Genomic DNA, 18,977 nt, shown 5'->3' with positions numbered 1-18,977 from the left:
GACTTAAAATAATATTTCAAAATATTATAAATAAAAGTAGTTTAAATGACACACAATTTTTCCAAGCATTAAATAATGTAAATAAATTAATAATTTCATTTAATTTTACTATTTCATGCATAAAAAAAAACTAAAATCACTCTAACATCACCTTTCCGCTTAGCACACCACACCTCAGCAACCAAACCTTCGATACTCAAACTCCGCACTATGGCACTTTCAGGGCCACATTTCCGCTCACTAAAATGTTCACTCACTTGCTGTACAAAACTTTGAATACGAGGTTTTATTTCCTTAACAGTTAACTACAAAATTGTTTAAACAGTATTAAGAAACAGGCGGTAGAAGAAAAAATAGTAAAATAGTAGTAGAGTAAAGTAACGAAAACGGTGCTTTGATTTTTATGTAGAAATGTCAAATAAATATAAAAACATAAAAGTCAGAAGCAAATAAGAAACAATCTTCAATTCAATTATAATAGAAAATTCAACATATTTTTATAGAGAAATTTGAATTAATAACCATTTGTGGGCGTGTTACACATTTACAATTACTACGTGAATAACTGTAGTTCAAATTATAGCTAAACCACACAAAAGTAACAACTGCTGTGCTAATTAAAGAAATATTATTGAAACAAAAATATATATTTTCTATAGTTATTATTAAAAAAAAATCGAATATGCAACAAGTTGGCTTTTGGTAGTTTCAGAACGCTAAACTATTTCTTTGTTTTTGTTTTTGTAATGGCAAATTCTTTTTCCTTTCAAGCGACAATTTGATAACAAAAAATTGTTTAAGTGTGGCACACTAACTAAAAATGTATAAAATTTATAAAAAAATGTCCATAAAAATTATAAAAAATGTATTAAAAACTTAAAAAAATATTTAAAAAATGTAAAAAGAAATAAAACTAAAATAGAAATATTTAAAAAAAAAATTTAAAAAAATTTAAAAAAAAATTTAAATTAAATTTAAAAAAAAAAAATTTTAAATTGGGGATTCATAAAAAATATATAAAAATTCTAAAAAGAAATTGTAAAAAATTTAGTACTCTTAGAAAAAAATTATTACAAAAATAAATAAAAAAATTAAAAAAAAAAATTTGATTCGCTTACTTTCGTGCTACTTCAATTAGATTCGCTTATTGCTTAAATTGATTTTTAATTGTCTCAAAATTAAATTATATTCAGCAAAAAAAAAACAATAATTCATAAATGAAAGCACTGCAAGTTGGCTGTCACGTGATTTCTTTTTTTTTGTTTTTTTTTTTTTTTTGTTAGCCAAAGTGGCAAAAAAACATAATTGCACAAGTTCCATATATGTGACCTGGTCTACGGAAAGGGGGCTTAGGTGTCAAAAAATCAATTTTCACTTTTTAGTTGATTCGGATGGAAGATGAGATGCTTTTTTTTTTTAACAGCTGTTTCCCAGAAAACTAGTTTTCGCACGTTAGCTCCCTTTTCGTAGACCAGGTCACATATAAGTATACGATTTCTTTACTTTAGGCCACTTGCACGCTTAAACGTTTTTCATAATTTAATTACTTTATTTTATTTGCCATTTACTAAACAATTTTAACTAGAACATTATTTACGCTGGCACACTACAACAAAAAAATAGCATGTGTGTGTATTTTTGTTTTAGTTTTGCATTCTTTTCACTACCGTGTTGGCAAACTAGCGCAAATATATAGCAAATAGCTAATCAACATCGAACTAACAACACAACTACATACATTTGATTGCTTGGCTCACTAACGTTTCTTGCATTTGCATTTTCATCTGCTTTGCAGTGCACTATTCGCTAATATAGTATATATGTAGTAGTAGTAGTAGTAGGTTACTTTTTATTTATTGCTTAGAATTGCTTATTCTTTTACTGTGTTTGTTGTTATCATATTTAATTTTTTTGTTTTTGCTTTCAACACACTGTGTACGTTGCCTGACTTGCTTTTGTTTATACTGCGTTACTGAGTTTTAACTTTTTGTAAATTATTTACTTTCATTGTTTATTGATCTAAAAATTTACTCTTTAATCTGTGATATTCACCTCTTGGCAGTGTAGCGCCAGTGCGTGAAAATATGGAGTCCATGTCGTTGCCCAAATCACGTGACATGCTATGACGCCATGGTGCGCCCACATTATTGCCGGAGGCGCTGTTGAGGCGGCTGCAAGACGAAAGAGAGATAAACAAAGCAAAAAGTTAGAGAAATTTACATTTAAATTTACATTAGGTGAAAATACAAAAAGTGCTGAAAAGTTGAGAATGCGTAGAGTTGAAATAAGTTTAATATAAGGTTGGGCGAAGCAATTGTGTTAGTTCATTGCAGGTTTACGTATAATTTTTGTGAGTAGATTAAGTGGCATTTGAGTTTTATATGAATAGAAAATCCAATTTTAATAATAAACTAAACGAAAAAAATTGTTAACTTTGGTGGCACCGACTACCTCTTCACTTGTACCGGTGGAATAGCGCTGGCCAAACTTCCGCGAAACTCACTATCTTGACGTAGAACACAAGAGGATACGGGAACACCGACCCGTTCTCAATCTACTGATAGGGTGCTTCTCCTTGCTAGCTCATCAGCTTTACAATTTCCTGCGACCGAGCACCAATACCAGTTTTATCACAAAGAGACTCGAAGCTATTGCTAGTGACCCTTACCAACCCTGAAAACACTGTTAATGAGTTCAAGGCTAGTATCGCCGCCCTGTTATCTATGTTAATGGTCACTTCTCTGAAGGAGGCTGCACTCCCAAGCAGTATATATAATGTTTACCCTAACGGCTGGAGTTGAGCTCCTGACAGTAATTTCCTGCACCAACCTTCTCCCCAAGCTTTGACTCATTCATAAAGAAACCCGCCTCTCTTTCAACGGCTTCTTCTCACCCACAGCTTCCTCGCCGTTATATGGGTAGAAAAGGAGCCCTCAGGGCTCGGTTTGGCGACTCCTATGGTAAGCCGGGGACTATTCTATTAAGCTGTTATATGCTCTAGTGGTCTGAGTAGAACAATTTCTTCGGAAATTGTAGCGTTGTCTTCGACAATAATCCAAAGAAAATGTCGTGCAGATATCCTATCAAATGAAAAAGTTTTCCATACAAGAACTTGATGATTGATCATTCAGTTTGTATGCCAGCTATGGTATATGTTAAAGTGGTCCGATATGGGCAGTTCCGCCAAATGAGCAGTTTCTTGGACGTGTGCAATTTTTTTTTATCAATATCTCAAAAACTGAGAAACTAGTTCATGCATATACATATAAACGCCACTACTCTCCAAAATATTTATTGACTTTGTAGTCAGTTTACATAGGGGTCTATGACCGGCGCTTACTGAACATTTACTTATCTAGATCACTATATGAAAACAAACACATTTCAGGCATATATGTATATTTTTTCAACTTACAAGCAGCAAAGTGATTTGAACTTGAATAAAAATCTAACTAAACGTTTAAAACGGACAAGACCCCTCCTAACTCGTTGCCTAATCGAAATCGATCTATAGCAATTGAGAAAATAATAAAAAAAAAAGAGATTTCATAAATTATAACCTTTAAATAGACGTTATAGAAGCATAATACAATGATGGATTTATACTGTGGAAGACAAGGCATGCGTAGAAACGTAGAAGGACGAGAAACTAACTATTACAAAAACGAAAGTCACACAGTTGAAAAACGAATAGACAAGAATTGATTTGAGAAACTTGAAAAATTATCGAAACGAAAAATTAGAGAACTAAAATGTCGAGAATATAGTTGTAAAATGATTTTTAGAAAGGAAATATCGAAAAAAAAAAACGGTCGAAAAGTTTTGAGAAGTAAAATGTCGAAAAATATAGTAGAAAAATGGTGTAAAGAACTTTTGAGAAAAATATGTTGCGAAATAAAAAGAAATATAAAAAAAGTTTTCAAAAAACTATGTTGAGAAATAGTTCAAAAACAGTTGGAAGGAATGCTTTAAGAAATTAAATGTTGAAAACTATAGAAAGATATAAAAGGTTTGAGAAAAATATGACGAGAAATACTTCAAAAACGATCGAAATATAAAACTATATAAAAGTTTTGAGAAAAATATGGCGAGAAATAGTGCTAAAACGGTTGAAAGAAAAGATTTGAGAAATAGAATGTCGACAAATAATAAAAAAATGTCCAAAAAATAGAAATAAGATTAAAAAATACGGTTTCAAGGAATAAAATGTCGTCTTAATGGTACGAAAGTTCCCGAGAGCAGGTTTTGATAAATAAAATGTCAAAAAATATCGAAATAATCCGCAGTGGATAATTGGGGCATAAAAAATTTGGCTGCACGAGATCAAAATATCAAAGGTTTAAATGGATTTTCAAGTTATCGGTATAAAATGAGGTTCACGTAGGAACTTTTTATGATTTGTAAGTTTGGAAAATATGATTTCGATATTTTGGTTTCGAAACGACGTGATTAGTACCTGTCAAAGATTTTCAATTTTCTGAAATTCTTTTCTGTTTTGAGAGTTTTATTTCTACAACAAACTCTAACTCTTTTTGAGTTACAGGCGTCACGTGTCGAAACTTCTGAACGATTTATGAATTAATAAAACACTTTCTTTTTCGACTTTTTATGAAAATAAATATTTCCTAATTTAATTTAATTTTGAAATTCGTTCTTCAAAAGCGGAAAATTATTGATTATTGATGAGTAAACGGTTTTTATTACGCCATGAGTTTATATACTCGTTGAAAATGCAAACAAAACATTTTTTAAATAAAAACGGAATTAAAAAAAAAATAAGTTGTTGTTGCAGCGGCAGAAAACATTTATGAAGCAATTATCGGCTAGATAAAATTCTGGGTCCGTTCAGTTTACTTATATACTTATATACGACTGTCGTGGGAACGGTAAAATAAATAAATTGTTGTTGTTGTTGGAACGGCAGAATTCTGCCGAGTTGACAGTCCGGGTCCGTTCTGGATTTCGTAGACCCGACTGTCGTGGGAACGGAAAATGAAAAAATTAATAAGTCTTAAGCATTGATGGGAAGCCAAAATTTACTAACAAGTAGATTAGCCCTTAAAGATAGATAGAATGAGAGAAAAAAATTATAAAGGACTAACGGAGTAGTGCAAACTAAAAGTAAAAAAAATTTTGATTCTACTTATATTTGATTCTACTTATACTTACACTTGTTTCTTTTCGACCGTTTCACTGTATGTATAACTCACTTGAGATCTTAACATAAAATTAAACAATGTGTTGGTTTTTTTTTTTTTTTGTTGTAAAATTCAACAAAAAAAAATTTGACATTTTCAGCCACATATACATATGTATATGTATGTCGTTTATTTTTTCTCAATTCGATGCAATTTAATATGGTTATTATTGTTATTGTTATATGGGCAAAAAACATTTGTTTTTGTTGCATTTGAGTCATTTGGTAGTTATTTTTTTAGCCAAAAGCACACGCAGCATGAAAACAGAAATAAGTATGAAAAGGTTTAATATAATTGTCGATTTAATTATGCAAGAGAAATTAGTTATTTACACAAAAAAAGAAACATAACCTTAAAATACAAAATACAACTCGCGGCGAACTCACCTGCCAAAAGGTTCTTGATTCCAGAAGGGACCATGCCGCATATTGCTCAGCAGACGGCCTGAATTCGAAAAGCCTGCAGTTAAATCTTTATCGACATTCATGCGATGTGTCAAAGCGTGCACCTAAGCGTGGTTGAAGTAGAAAAAAAAAAAAGCAACAAAAAAAATTATTTAGTAGATAGTTCATAATGTTTCAAATGGGAGCAATGTACTCGTTGTAGTAGCGTGGAGAAGAGATTTTCAGCGGTGAGAATTTCAAAGCCATCATCGTCATCTTCTTCGCCGGAACTTTGTGAATCATTCTCCTGACTAAGTTTCTTCACCGGTCTAGAGCTTCTACATATTGCCATGAAGAAAAGAAAGAGTAAATTATTCGCCACATTTAAGTGTCGCAAACGTGCGTGTGCATCTACCTTAACCTGTGCAGCGTGAAACGTGGCTCCTCATCGACCTCCCTGGTGCCGGACGAGGTGCGGAACTTCTGGAATGGCGAATTATCGTCGATGCCAGAATCGTTAAGCAGTGAACTGCTGCAAATAAAGCGCTTAGTACACGCATACATTTAAACACGACAACTTATTGCTAAACATACCCAATGCGACGAGTTGGTCGCAGTCGATTGAAGGTCGAACGACTCGAGGCGGTATGACTAGACTCTGATGGTTCAATGCTGCCCTCGCGCGGTGTTATGAAGCCACCGCCCTCCATCGCAATTGGTATAATGAATTCACGTGGACTCTTCTTAATCGGTTGTGATGAGCCCGTAACGGTGGATTGTGACATATTTGCCGTTGTTGTTGTATCAGATTCAGAATCATTGGTCGATTGTCGCGATAGTGAACCGGACCTTAAAGCAAAAACGCCGTTTTAGCAGGCAACAACAAAAATTTGTTGTAGCTTAGCTGGCACTCACCTTGTTGTTGTATTGGATGTTGTGCGCGCATAGGGCACTTGCGGGCGCTGTATGGGTATAATGTGCTCCTTAGGTTCAAGACTTGTGGCGCGCGCATTCAACATCGTCTTGATGGGACTGTAGGGCGCCGGACCCTCACGCGGCGGCGCGCTGCGCAAATCGGCGACAGGATGCTGCATTTCCGTTGTGAAACGCATATTCGGTTGTTCGACAATACGTGGCTTTATTTCTAATTGGATTTCCGTTTTGGCGCTCGGTTTACGGCGCGGCAATGTGGCTGATTTCAGTGTTATGGTAGCGGTGGATGTCTTCACGGTGTTGTTCGGCTCGCCGCCACCCGGTGATGCTGTGTGTGTGGGAGTGTATAAGAATACGATGATGAACATAATAGTAAAAGGTTCAGCAAATAACTGTACTGTGTGCCGAAGCGACAATGTGTGCGAAATGGTTATGATTAGTATGAATATTGAGAAAGCGATATGAAATAAGCGTATGAATGAAATGTGCGAAAATAAAATTGAACTTACAAACATGTGAGGGGCGTGAGGGGACATACTACACCAACCTATTGCATGAAAGTGGGAAATCAATAACGAATAAGTTACCAGTAATTTCGCAGAGTGTGCCAAGGGTTGGAATATTTTTTTGTTTTGGACCGTATTGTACACAGAATTAAGTTACAGTAAGGTGTGAAAAAGTTTTACAAAAGGCAATACATGAATAAAAATATGTTATTTTAGCAAATGTACACGCCAATTTTTTTGGAGGCCGTTGCTGAGGATTCCGACAAGTAAAGGTAAACATTTAGGTTATATTTCTGAAGAGCTATTGTGCTCGTATTCCAACAATTAGTTAAAGAAATATGCATATTCCGATTACACAAAATAAAATAAGAATACATTTAATTAATTTTTAATTTTTATTTTATTTTTTCAAGCCCAGAAAATGTACCAGACATGTTTTTAATTAGCTAAAAGACCCTCGAAACTCAGAGCTTAAGGGAGTTTCGCAGAGTAATACTTGTGGTAAATGTGTGGGATCAGGAAATATTCAATGCTTAAAAAAGCTTGTCGGATATAAATGAGAGGCTTTCGGATTTCGTAGACCCGTGGGAACGGAGTCGTAATGGCGATATTCACTATTTTTCCGAACAACAGTTAATTTGTCGAAATGAAATTCGCAACAGAATTAAGTCATTCCATTTAAAATTTACGATTTTTTCTCTTACAATTTTTCCGTAAACCTAGCCTAAAAAAAATAATACTGTTTGTTTACTCTCGACTGTTTCCAAACAACACCCACAATAGCAGCATAAAAATATAAACGCACAAATAAGGGAAAATACTACTCCAAGGATATTCAAATAATTTCTAAGGATCTATGGATTATGTAATATGGATAGCGCCAATTTTCTACGAAGAGCAAACCGAAATAGGAGAGCAATACTAAACAACCCCTCGTTTTATATACCATCTGTATGTATTAAAAAAAAAAACCTGGGTGTTTTTTGAGAAGCTTTGCATTGCGAGATGTATCGGGGTTTCCAATAAGGATGATATGATTTCAGAGTCTCATTTCGGCCATTTTTAATATTATATATCATGATCTGTAATTTCCGTTATTTTTATTCAGTAATGTTTGCAATATCATTTTGGAAAAATCAATGTTTACAAATTATTCAATGTTATTATCAAAATAAACATTCTCCAATTGCAAGTTTTCGTGCGCTTTTGCTATTTTATGGTCGTAATACTCGTCCTCCAATGCTTGCTATTCGACGAATTGCTGAAAATTTCGAGCATATATTTTCTGTGCCTATTATATAAGACAAAGTACCGCTCTAAGTAATGAAAATATTGTTGTCGTTCAGGCAAATGTTGCTGAAGACCGTAATTTATCAATTCCAAGATGTTCTCAAGAATTGGTACTATCTCCAACAACAATATAACCACATATAAAATTGTTCTCACTCAAGAACTGACACCATGCGGCCACCGTAAAAGTTGTGAATTTGCTGATTTTATTTCGACGAAATCCAACCTTTTATGGCCGCAATTGGACGGGGCTATGTGCCACATACCACTTGCAACAACCGAATTACTTCGAGAAAAGTTTGGAGATTAGATTTTTGAAGAAACTGTGACATTGAATGACCTCCAACACGTTATGATTTGACTACTTCTTGTGGGGTTATCTGAAGTCATCGGAATTTAGCAATTAACCAGATCCTCTTCAAGATTTCGAAGTCAATATTGAACATAATATTCTTGACATTCGCCTTGGTTTAGGGGAAAAACTACTCGAAAAATGGATTCATCGATTTCGTTGCCGCAAAAGAAGTCATCGAGGCCAATTAAATGATGATATACAGATTTTTTTTATAAGGACGCTACAAAAGTAGATCGGTAGGGACTCCTTTGACATTTCTCTTCAGTAAGGCTTGCCATTTGATCATAGAAGGATATACGCCCCAACAACGAATCAAAATTATTAAAATTTACTGCCGAAATTCTGAGTCTGTGGCCTCAACTTTAAGAACGCTACTTCCAATTTATTGTCGTCATAATCGTTTTGTCAGATCAACATTTTAGCGCCTAGTGGAAAAATTTAATCCACAGTCACAGCACAAAATGTTCCCGTGTCAGTGAGACTAAGAAGAGGCCGTAGTGTTAAGAAATTTGCTGCCGATGGCGCCTTAATTGAGGAAGACCCAAATCAGTCTCTAGCACGTTGTGCTCAAGCGTTGGGCATATATGTGACGGCGTTATGGCGAATTTTGCGAAAAGATCTTAGCCTTTATCCTAACAAGGTCAAATTGGCGTCAGAACTGAAGCCGCTTGCCTACCAGAACCGTCGTACATATGTTCAACTTCAAACGGATCAGGATTTTCATTGAAATCATCTTCAACAGTGAGGCTCATTTTTGGCTGAATGATCAATGGGAATGGCCGCTCAATGATAAAATATTATTTCTTGACCGAATTGGATGATATGGACTTGAACAATATGTGTTTTCACACAGTGAATATCACAATCGATTTATTGAAAATCAAGTTTGGTGAATGCATTAACTCACGAAATGGCCCAGTAAATTGGTCGGCAAGGTCGTGCGATTTGACGCATTGGTCTGTTCCCTGTTGCGCTACTTCTATGGTCTATGGTCTATGCCAACAAGCCAGCGACGACTTATGAACGCCGTACGAATATCGAAAGTGGAATTTCAGCAGTATCGGCCGATTTACATACTTGAAAACCGTCGAAAATTGGGTCCACTTCTTCAAGCGAGTCCTTAGTGGACATGCAAAAGAAATCGAGATAAAGAACTTCATCGAGGTCCCAAACCGTTTTTGTTTTATTAAAAAAGCCTTTGAGTTTCCTTAATAATTACTGTATTTTTTTGAAAAGAAATCATGGCACTCTTATTGGAAAACCCTGTGTTTATATGTGTATTTATGGTTAAACAAAAAGAAGCAACAAACGGAAAAACAACAAAAACAATATATATATTTCAAATAAATCTACAATTTTGGAAATCATAAATTTCGAAAAGGAAATAACAACAACAAAAAGGCTTAAATAAGAAAAGAGCAGAAAGAAACGAAAAAAAAAAAACAAAAGAGTATAAGAAAGAACGAGCGAACCAGCTAACGAACTAAGAAACGAACGAACGGGCGAACGAACGACAACTAAACTTACATTTGTAGAATATCGAAGGAGGTGGTGCATTATAAAACGGTTTTGGCACACTATTCGCGGTGGCGGCGGTGGAGGAAATGGCGGTATTTTTGACGTTGGCGGCAGTGGCAGTGGCAGATGCGGCTAGTGTGTGTGGCATTGACATGCTGTGAGCTTGTTTATTTTGATATTGTTGCAATAATGGTTGGGGAAATGCTTGTTTTTGGTATTTTTGTTGTTGTTGTTGTTGTTGTTGCTGTTGCTGTTGCTGCTGTTCTAATTCAAATTCTTTTTGCTGCTCTATTAGCGTTTGATGATGTCTCTGTCTTTGTTGTTGTAATTGTTGTAGTCTTTGTTGGAATTGCAAGAGTTGATTTTGTGTTGATTGTGGCAAAGAATTAGTAGCTTGATATTGACTGGGCTGTGCTTGTGCTTGTCTCAGTTGTTTTTGTTGTTGTTGTTGTTGTGAATAGTGTTGATGTTCTTGTGATTGTTGGTGATGAAGGTGTGGTTGGATATTCGCATTACTGCTATTATACAGGGGAGAGGGAGTGGAGGGAGGTGACTGTATGAAATAATTGGACGGTGAAAACTCGCTTTGGAACTCATTCTGACCACCAGCCGTAGCCGTAGCTGCCAAACGACCCATAATGTGCTGCCGTGCAGCGGCGAGGGCAACGTTTGCATTCACATTCGCGTTCGATTTTGAATTTGCCTTCGCATTTGCATTTGCATTCGATGTCAACAGAGGCGGCGGTGTCTGAGGAGCGGCGCTCATATTGTACGCGAACATGTGCGGCGGTGGTGCATGGCTGCCAACCACATTGTTGTTGCCGATGCCAACGACGCCGCAGCCAAAGCCACCGGCGCTGCCGCTGCCAAATGGAGCGTAGCCGCCCATGAAGCCACAGCCGCTGTCGCCACCCATGCCGTTCATGCTGCCGCTGCCACTGCTGCCAAAACCAATAAAACCGCCACTGGCTGCACGCATTTGACCGTAGCCCCCGCCGCCGTTGCCAAAGGATGGTTGTGATGGTGGCCTGCGTATAACTAAAATAGATGAACCAATGATGAGATGATGCAAATGAACGTACGTGTGAGTGTGTGTGTGTGTGTCGGTTTGAGTGAGTGTGAGTGTGCGACTGTCGTTTTGAAATTATATGTAGTAAGTGTATGTGTTTGTGGAATGTATGGAAGTACTTAACAGTGATAAACGAACGCAAAATGAATGTACTAAAAGTATTTTTTTTTTTATGTCGAAGCAGACGAATTTGTATGATTGATGGGCCAAAATATTGCATGTGGATTTTTTATAAATTTTGAAAAATACCTATTATTTTTAGTATTTTAATACCAAGTCTTCGGTAAGTATGAAATGCCGTGCGGTGAAAGAAAATATAGGAGTTCTAAGGCAAAATCAAATTGTCGTTCGTTTCTTCATTTTACTCTAACGAGGTGAGGCCAGTCTAGAATGTGGAAATCGAATTTTTATGTCTTAAAACACCTTTTAGAGCCATCAAATGACAGAATAGAAAAAAATCCCTATCCATATACATACAACTTTCAAATGCGTCGGAGTATCGGACGTATCCCCCCAAAATTGTAATGGTAACTTTACCCATAGCTTCTTCTACCGACATGATCTAGGCAGCTTAGCGGCTCTCTCTGAAATCTGAATTCGCTGAAGTATGTCAATGTCGTCGTATATCTCATACAGCTCATCGTTCTATCGAATGCGATATTTGCCACGGCCAACGCGCAAAGGACCGTAAACCTTCCGCAGAACATTTCTTTCGAAAACTCGTAATAGACGATGGTGGACGATGGTACTGAGTCGTTGCTCGTCAAGAGAGCACTTTAACTCTCAATCACCTACTCAGTTCGAAGTAGCACCTGTAGGGAAGACTAATTCTGCGTTGGACTTCGAGATTAACTGTTAATACTGGTTCCAAGGTAGACGAAAAAATCTACGACTTCGAAGTTATGACAGTCAACAGTGACGTGGGAGCCAAGTCGCGAATGCGCCGACTGTTTCTTTGATGACAGGAGATTGGCATCGATCATTACCAAACCCATACGCTTCGCTTCTCTGTCCAATCAGGAGAAAGCACAACTAACGGCATGGTTGTTGAGGCCAATGATATCAATATCACGGCATACGCCAGCAGCTGTATACCCTTACAGAGGTTTGTATCTGGTCGATTAAGTTCGGCACCTCGAATTATATTCTCTAGCAGTAGATTCAAGAAGCCGCACGATACGGAGTCGCCTGTGTGGTGTGTGTCTCTTTCCAAGATTTGCGCATGGTAAATATCTGGTCAATTGCCAAAGTTCCAGATCTGAAGCCAAACTGATAAGGCTCAAACAGTTTCTTGACCGTGGACTTTAATCTTTGACATAGTATGCTCGATAAAAAATAATACGCGCTGTTTAGCAGACTTATCCCGCAGTAATTGGCACAGATTGTGGAGTCTTCCTTTTTGTGGACTGGACAGAGCACACATAAATTCCCATTGGCGTGCATGCTTTCGTCTGCCCATATTCTATTGTAACGTTGCGAGGTAAGCAGTATTCTTCACTGCGACACGGTACTTCTCATCGTACCAGCTGTTCTTCTGCCTTTTGCGAAAATTAATGGTTTCGTTTGCTGCTGTATGCAAGGAGCTTGAAATAGCATCCCTTATACAGGGTGTATTAATAATACCCAGAAACAAATCCAAGCCACATCTTATGAGCTCTAGACTGGGCTGACCTCTTAAGAGTTTTTAAATTCCTAAATCGGGATACAGTTTATAGTATATGCATCTCTCAATTCCTCTTCCAAAAGGTTAAGTTTTAGCAAGAGAAGAGAGCACAGCTATATTTAATTAGAATTGTAATAAGTGAAATTAACAGCGAGGTAAGCGGAAGGACAGTCTAAGGAATTTTTAAGTAAAGCAGTCCAACTCGCGCTCCTCAATTAAATAAAGACACACTAAATCAAGAATGCTGTTGCTGTTATCTAACGGTTCACGGTGTAAACCGTTCGCTTTACAAAAGTTGCGACTGCATGCAAAACAATTTAAGTTTATCTTGTAAACTTAGAGAACTTGTTATAAACTTTTGGACAATTTTGGTTAGAACTCCCATATAGTTATTCAAAGCACATTACTGGCAAGCATGTGAAGTAGAGTACTACTGCATAACGTTTTTCAATTGTTTGGTTTAACACATTCCGGCATTAGCATTACTTGTTATTGTTTGAATTACTACGAAGGCTTTAGGAGTGTCCGCTTCGCACTTACCTGGCTGGATGGCATTTCCGATAATGGCGCGCGCATTCTTCAACTTCCGCTCGCGTTCGGCCGCCACTATTGGGCTGCTGGCTTCGCTGACTTCGATGTTCTCTGTTTGTGCGCACAGCTGATCCACTTCTTTTGAGGATTCACTTTGCGCCTGACGCAGCAATGCAATTGAGTTCTCCATGGAGCGACGCGCGTCTTCTAGTGACAAGGATGCAACGGAGTTTTTCGAATCGCTAGACTCAATATGATCTGTTGGCACGGGTGTTGTGGGTTGTTGCGCGCTGTCAGCTGTTGGTGATTGATCTTCGGCCTCCAATTCTTGGGCGGCAGCAGCCGCAGCCGCCACCTCTTCCATTGCGCGTAACTCACCTGGTGTAGGACCTTGTTGTACTGGCGGATTTGTGGCTTTACGTTCGAATTCTTTCTTGAAGCTGCCGACGCTCACGCCGGGTATGCTGAACTTTTTGGGTTTCTCACTGCCGCCACCGGTAGCGTTTCCGGTGTTCATTTGCTGTAACTTTTCGGTGGTTTCGAGCACACGTGACTTTCGCCGGTCGGCATTGAACTTACTCAAGGAACCTTCATCTTGCAAACTGCATTTGCGCACGAAGGGCGCTGGTGTGACGTTATTGGCGGCTGCCGCACCAGCTGTTGGTTTGGCGATTGCACTTTTGGCATTATTGGTTGTTGTTGTAGCTGATGCGGGCGTAGACTGTTCGCTGGTTTTCTCAGCCGTGGGTGTTATCTGACCGATGGCATTCACCAAATCAGCAGTTTTGTGCTTATTGACGAATTTCTTAATAACTTTGGTGGCGTCCTTTTCTTCAGGCGCCTCCTCCAACGATTCTAGCTTGCTGATCGTCTTTTGGCGCGGCACCCCACCATGTGTAGGTGTTACAGGCGCGCTACTTTCTGTCAGTGGTGTAGCGATCGCCGACTTTGGCTCTTCCGTAATCAGTTGTTCACATAGATCACCCACCATTTCCATATCTCTTTGGGAGAAGCTGCTCGATGGAATCGTATTGCCTGTTCCCGATGGTTCGTCGTCAATTTCCTGCTCTGCCGCTTCGTCCTCCTCCGTCTCCATGGGTATTTCTTGTGGTCGTGGCAGGTTAGAGTCTCCGAGTACCATTGAGCTGCTGCCGAGTTTATCCTTCTTCTTGAGCGCCGCACCATGTGCGTTCTCTGTAGAGACTGTGGTCTCTAGTTTGCGTTTACTCTGCACTGGGCTCTGCGTGGGTGTGATTGTGCGTGTTGGTGATGGCATGAGTGCTGCTTCGCCGCCAGCTAGAGTGGTAGAGAGATATGTGGAAAAAGAGAGAGAAAATGAGATGCGATGAATTATGGGTTATTACATGATGGAAACACAAGTTTAGTCCACTTGAATGTGTACATGGGCAGAGTTCAATGTAAGAAATTGTGTTTTTAGTAATATACAGTATATATGAATAAGTTTGGTTCGGAGGAGCGCAGAAATGAAAGTGAAGAGTATAGTTGAGACACATGAAGGATAGGAAAAGACAGTTATCAGCTATTTACAGACAATGGGACAACTGCAGCTACTAAATACATACACACATACAAGTAGATGTATGCAAAATGTGGAAACTTTAAAGAAATATTCGAGTGCTGAGCTTGTAAAAGACGCCAATCTAGATTATGTATCCAAACAAAAACATCTATTTACGTTTTACAAGCTCTGCTGAATTCCCTAAATTGCATTTATGTTTACATAAAATCGTTTTGTATCAACCTACCAGCCACCATGTCCAATATTCTGCGTTCAGCTTCCGTGTTGCCGCCCATATCACGTATCGATCCCACCGAATGGCTTCGTGGCACGCGGTCTCCTTTACCCGCATCAGCGGATGGCACAACCAATTGATCGGCCGTCACAGCGGCCGGCGTCAACGACAACAAGACATCCAAACGCACCGGTGTTTGTGTCGCTAGCTCTTCAGCCAAGTCCAAGCATGAGACATTATCATTTTCATTGACCCACCAATGGGCGCAGATCTGTTCAATCGTGGCACGTTTGCGTGGACTCACCGTCAACATGTCACGTATGAGCGTTGAGGCACGCGATGGTTTCTTTGGCTCATAGTAATCACCTTGACTGATTTGCTTAACAAGTCTTTTAAAATTGGAACCATCAAATGGCATCGATCCATAGACTAGAGTGTAGAGGAGCACACCAAGGGACCAGCAGTCGACTTCTGGACCTTGGTAGGGAGTACCTTCAACAATTTCGGGGGAGGCGTAAAGCGGCGAACCGCAAAATGTGGATAGTAAGTTTTGTTCATCGAACACATTCGATAGACCAAAATCGGCGATCTGAAAATATAAATGAAATGTAATGGAAATATGTAAATGTAAGGTTAAGTTGCGCTCGCTAACCTTTGCATTGCCATGCTCATCAAGTAGTATATTTTCCAGCTTCAAATCACGATGACAAATTTTGTGCTTATGACAGTAGTAAACAGCCGTAGCCACCTGGCGGAATATGCGACGCGCCTCTTCTTCAGTTAGCACCTTACGTTCCGAGAGATAATCATACAGTTCACCGCCTGCGGCGAATTCCATAACTAACACCATCTTCTCACGATTCTCGAATACTGCAAGATAAAAGAAATACGTAGATATTTAAATTCCTATCGGTTAACGGACTACAAAGAAACATCTAGTAAAAATATCTTATTCATAAAAGAAGTAAATAAAAGCTAAGTTCGGACGGTGGCCAAATATATTGGTGAAACGTGCTTACCAAATTCTGTTAAAACATAATATATGTATATTTAAAGATAAATACAGAATGAAGCCAATGGAGATGTGACGAGTCTCGTTATTCAGGGCAGTAGTTGTTATTTTTGTAACGGTTACTCAATTCCCGCTGGGGTGGTAGAGATTGGTTGTCGTCGAAGCCATCTAACGGAAGCGCAATGAAACGATCTGTTCGATCTGTTCAGGTTCGAATCATAAGGAGAGCAGTGTTCAATGAGTTGGGTTCATTAGGTATGCAAAGATAAATGTCATGCGGGTACTCATTCCACATAGGACATATATTTGGAATGTCGGGGTCAATTATGGATAGGTAGTAGTTTAACCTGCTACAATATCCAGAATAAAGTTGCGCGAGTTTCACAATAGATTCTCAGAGCAACTTAAGCTCTTATATGCAATTGAGGATCTGTCTTCCAATTGCCTTGCATTTTGGCAACAATGTGTCTTTGTCTTTTTCCCAGGTACTACCGATTAGCGACGCAGTATTTTGGCAATAATCGCGTTCTATGCGGACTGACGAAAAACAGCAAAGTTCAAGTGTAAGTGTAACACCTACACTCTTGAGACTAATGATGGCCAGAATTTTAACGTCATCGCTTGTTTTGTTAAGATGACGGTCTGTGCACTTTTGTCCAGTTCTTGAAATATGGGCGCTGTGGATTTAGTGGGGAAAGAGTGTGAAAGATCGGTAAGATAATTATTTACTTTTGAACATATGCCAAAAATTCCATTGCCTGACGTCAATACCTTATAATCATCTCAATATGAGGTGGTGGAGAGCTCCATCTGGTGATTTCAGTAGTTTTGAGACAGAAAAGTTAAACAGTAAGATGAGAGTACATCTAGAGTCGGGTCTAAGAAACCAGAACGGACCCAGACTTTTATTTGGCGACTCGGCACCATTCCTCGAAATTGCTTCAGTAATGTTTTGTGCCGCTACAACAATAATAACCAAACTGCGGCACTCCCCGCTTAATTCTTCTTAACAAAGAGTTTTGAGCTTGAAATATTACGTATGTTACAGACTGCTCAGATGTCTCATGATCCATCTTTTTAGTTCTGGATAGAGCGTAGGTTGTTCAATATCTTCTAGTAGCCTTGTTTGATTGACTGTTGCAAAAGCTTTTCGACAGGACCAAAGCTACTAGCATTGTCATCTACCAATAATGGCCTGGGGCTTAATATCGCCAACTTTTAGGTGAAACTACCTACCTAAATACATAATTATTGGACCAATTTGAACCAAATTTGGCACCTACTGTTTTCATCCCATATTTATGTTACGGTGAAAATCGACAAATAGGTATGCGCCTACTTTTCACTAAAACTATTAAAAATTCTTTAATTTTGGACAGATATTCAAATCAGACTCATTCATTGATTACTATGATGTTTTTCACGCGTTCCGCAAGGTTAAACACTCAATAAGCAATACTACTTGAAACATCTTCGTGAAGCAATTCGTCGTACATCGAACCGGATTTATAAGCAGAAGAGAATTATCGCCCAGAAACATATTCCCCAGATCAGCGATATGTCAACATTTTAAGCACCGTTTCCATAACATTTTTCGATTCGGTTTTCGCGCACAGTTAAATGGTCTAGTAAGCATCATTTTTGATCTTGATATATACCGGTCCGTAAGTTATTCACTCCGACATACTGTAGTATCGTGTGAAATTAAATGAAAGTATATGAAATACTATAGTCACCATAGTCTCCATATACTACATATTTTTATTATAGATTTCAATCTGTGCAGTCTGAAGTAACATTAAAAAATGTTTTCTTCAGCATACTTAAATTTTATATGAATTGAATGACCTTCCCCTTATAAAGTCATACTGATGCTTAGATATTTGACCACGCAACTTTTAAAAATCGCGGACGTATATGGTCTTGTGAACTTAGCACTTCCTTACTTAGTTTAATATAAAAAAAAAAACATTGTATGTATTAAATATGAAATAAAGGCTTCGCTTACCTTCGTATATGTGTATGATATTGGGATGCTGCACCGAGCTCATAATTTGCACCTCACGACGAATGCGCACCAAATCCGCCTCAGCTTCTATTTTGCACTTTTTTATAGTTTTTATAGCCACCTCCTGGCCGGTTTCTTTATTTATACCTAATTGCACTTTGCCATATGTGCCCTGGCCTAACTTTTTAATAATATCAAACCTAAAGGCAAGAACAGTGAAATAACAAGGTTCATTAGACGTTATATAAACACATGAAAAGCTACTCAAAATGCCAAAAGTTCTTATCAGCATCGAACTCACCTCTGACGCAGCTTTTTTCGGTGGTTATTCATTTTGACATCGCCCGTATTTGAGATACCGCTCATTATATTATCGATTCTATCACGTGGAATACCCGATGGATGTGCCAAATCAACCGCATCGCCAGCTGTATTGTTCGTGGTGGCGGCGGCGGCCATTGCATCCGGATTGCTTATCACCATTTTAGTGCTTTAACTGTGGAGTGCACTGCAAAGAGCAAAGCAAAGTAAAGAGTAAGACATAAATAACCAATTCAACAAGAGTTTAATAAAACATAAAATATTTAAAAGTAGACAGCCAAGTTGCAGATAAATCAAAAGCAAAAAAAAATCCATAAAATAATAGGAAGAGCAAAAACTTAAACTTAAAGTACAATGTTTCACGTACACACTCCTAAAAACCGCAATGCAAGTGGGATGAGATGGTGGCAGCAGTGTGTAGAAAGTGCTATTTGCT

General features: G+C 38.1%; 1 protein-coding gene across 9 annotated transcripts in view; it reads right to left on the bottom strand.

Annotated features, from left to right (window-relative positions):
- Nucleotides 1-18,724, bottom strand: part of LOC108968098 (serine/threonine-protein kinase MARK2) — a 37,125-nt gene extending 18,401 nt beyond the window's left edge. Inside the window, exons 1-13 of one of the 9 annotated variants that reach the window (XM_018931870.1) lie at nucleotides 18,522-18,724; nucleotides 18,221-18,420; nucleotides 15,853-16,070; nucleotides 15,213-15,789; nucleotides 13,456-14,742; nucleotides 10,193-11,221; nucleotides 6,497-6,842; nucleotides 6,176-6,430; nucleotides 5,997-6,113; nucleotides 5,796-5,919; nucleotides 5,585-5,706; nucleotides 5,170-5,217; nucleotides 2,053-2,171 (exon numbers count right to left, since the gene is read on the bottom strand). In XM_018931870.1, coding sequence (XP_018787415.1) covers nucleotides 2,053-2,171; nucleotides 5,170-5,217; nucleotides 5,585-5,706; nucleotides 5,796-5,919; nucleotides 5,997-6,113; nucleotides 6,176-6,430; nucleotides 6,497-6,842; nucleotides 10,193-11,221; nucleotides 13,456-14,742; nucleotides 15,213-15,789; nucleotides 15,853-16,070; nucleotides 18,221-18,420; nucleotides 18,522-18,703 — 4,624 coding nt within the window. In that variant the 5' untranslated portion in view covers nucleotides 18,704-18,724. Of the gene's footprint in view, nucleotides 1-1,983; nucleotides 2,172-5,169; nucleotides 5,218-5,584; nucleotides 5,707-5,795; nucleotides 5,920-5,996; nucleotides 6,114-6,175; nucleotides 6,431-6,496; nucleotides 6,843-10,192; nucleotides 11,222-13,455; nucleotides 14,743-15,212; nucleotides 15,790-15,852; nucleotides 16,071-18,220; nucleotides 18,421-18,521 lie in introns of those variants that run through there. The other 8 variants (XM_018931871.1, XM_018931872.1, XM_018931874.1 and 5 more) reach the window with 8 other exon arrangements.
- Nucleotides 18,725-18,977: the final 253 nt, after the last annotated feature.

The sequence above is a fragment of the Bactrocera latifrons genome, unplaced genomic scaffold, assembly GCF_001853355.1.
Source record: "Bactrocera latifrons isolate USDA-ARS-PBARC rearing strain unplaced genomic scaffold, ASM185335v1 scaffold_202, whole genome shotgun sequence".
Lineage (NCBI taxonomy): Eukaryota > Metazoa > Arthropoda > Insecta > Diptera > Tephritidae > Bactrocera > Bactrocera latifrons.
The sequence above is the reverse complement of the archived record's forward strand: the minus strand, read 5'-3'. Positions and strand labels throughout refer to the sequence as shown.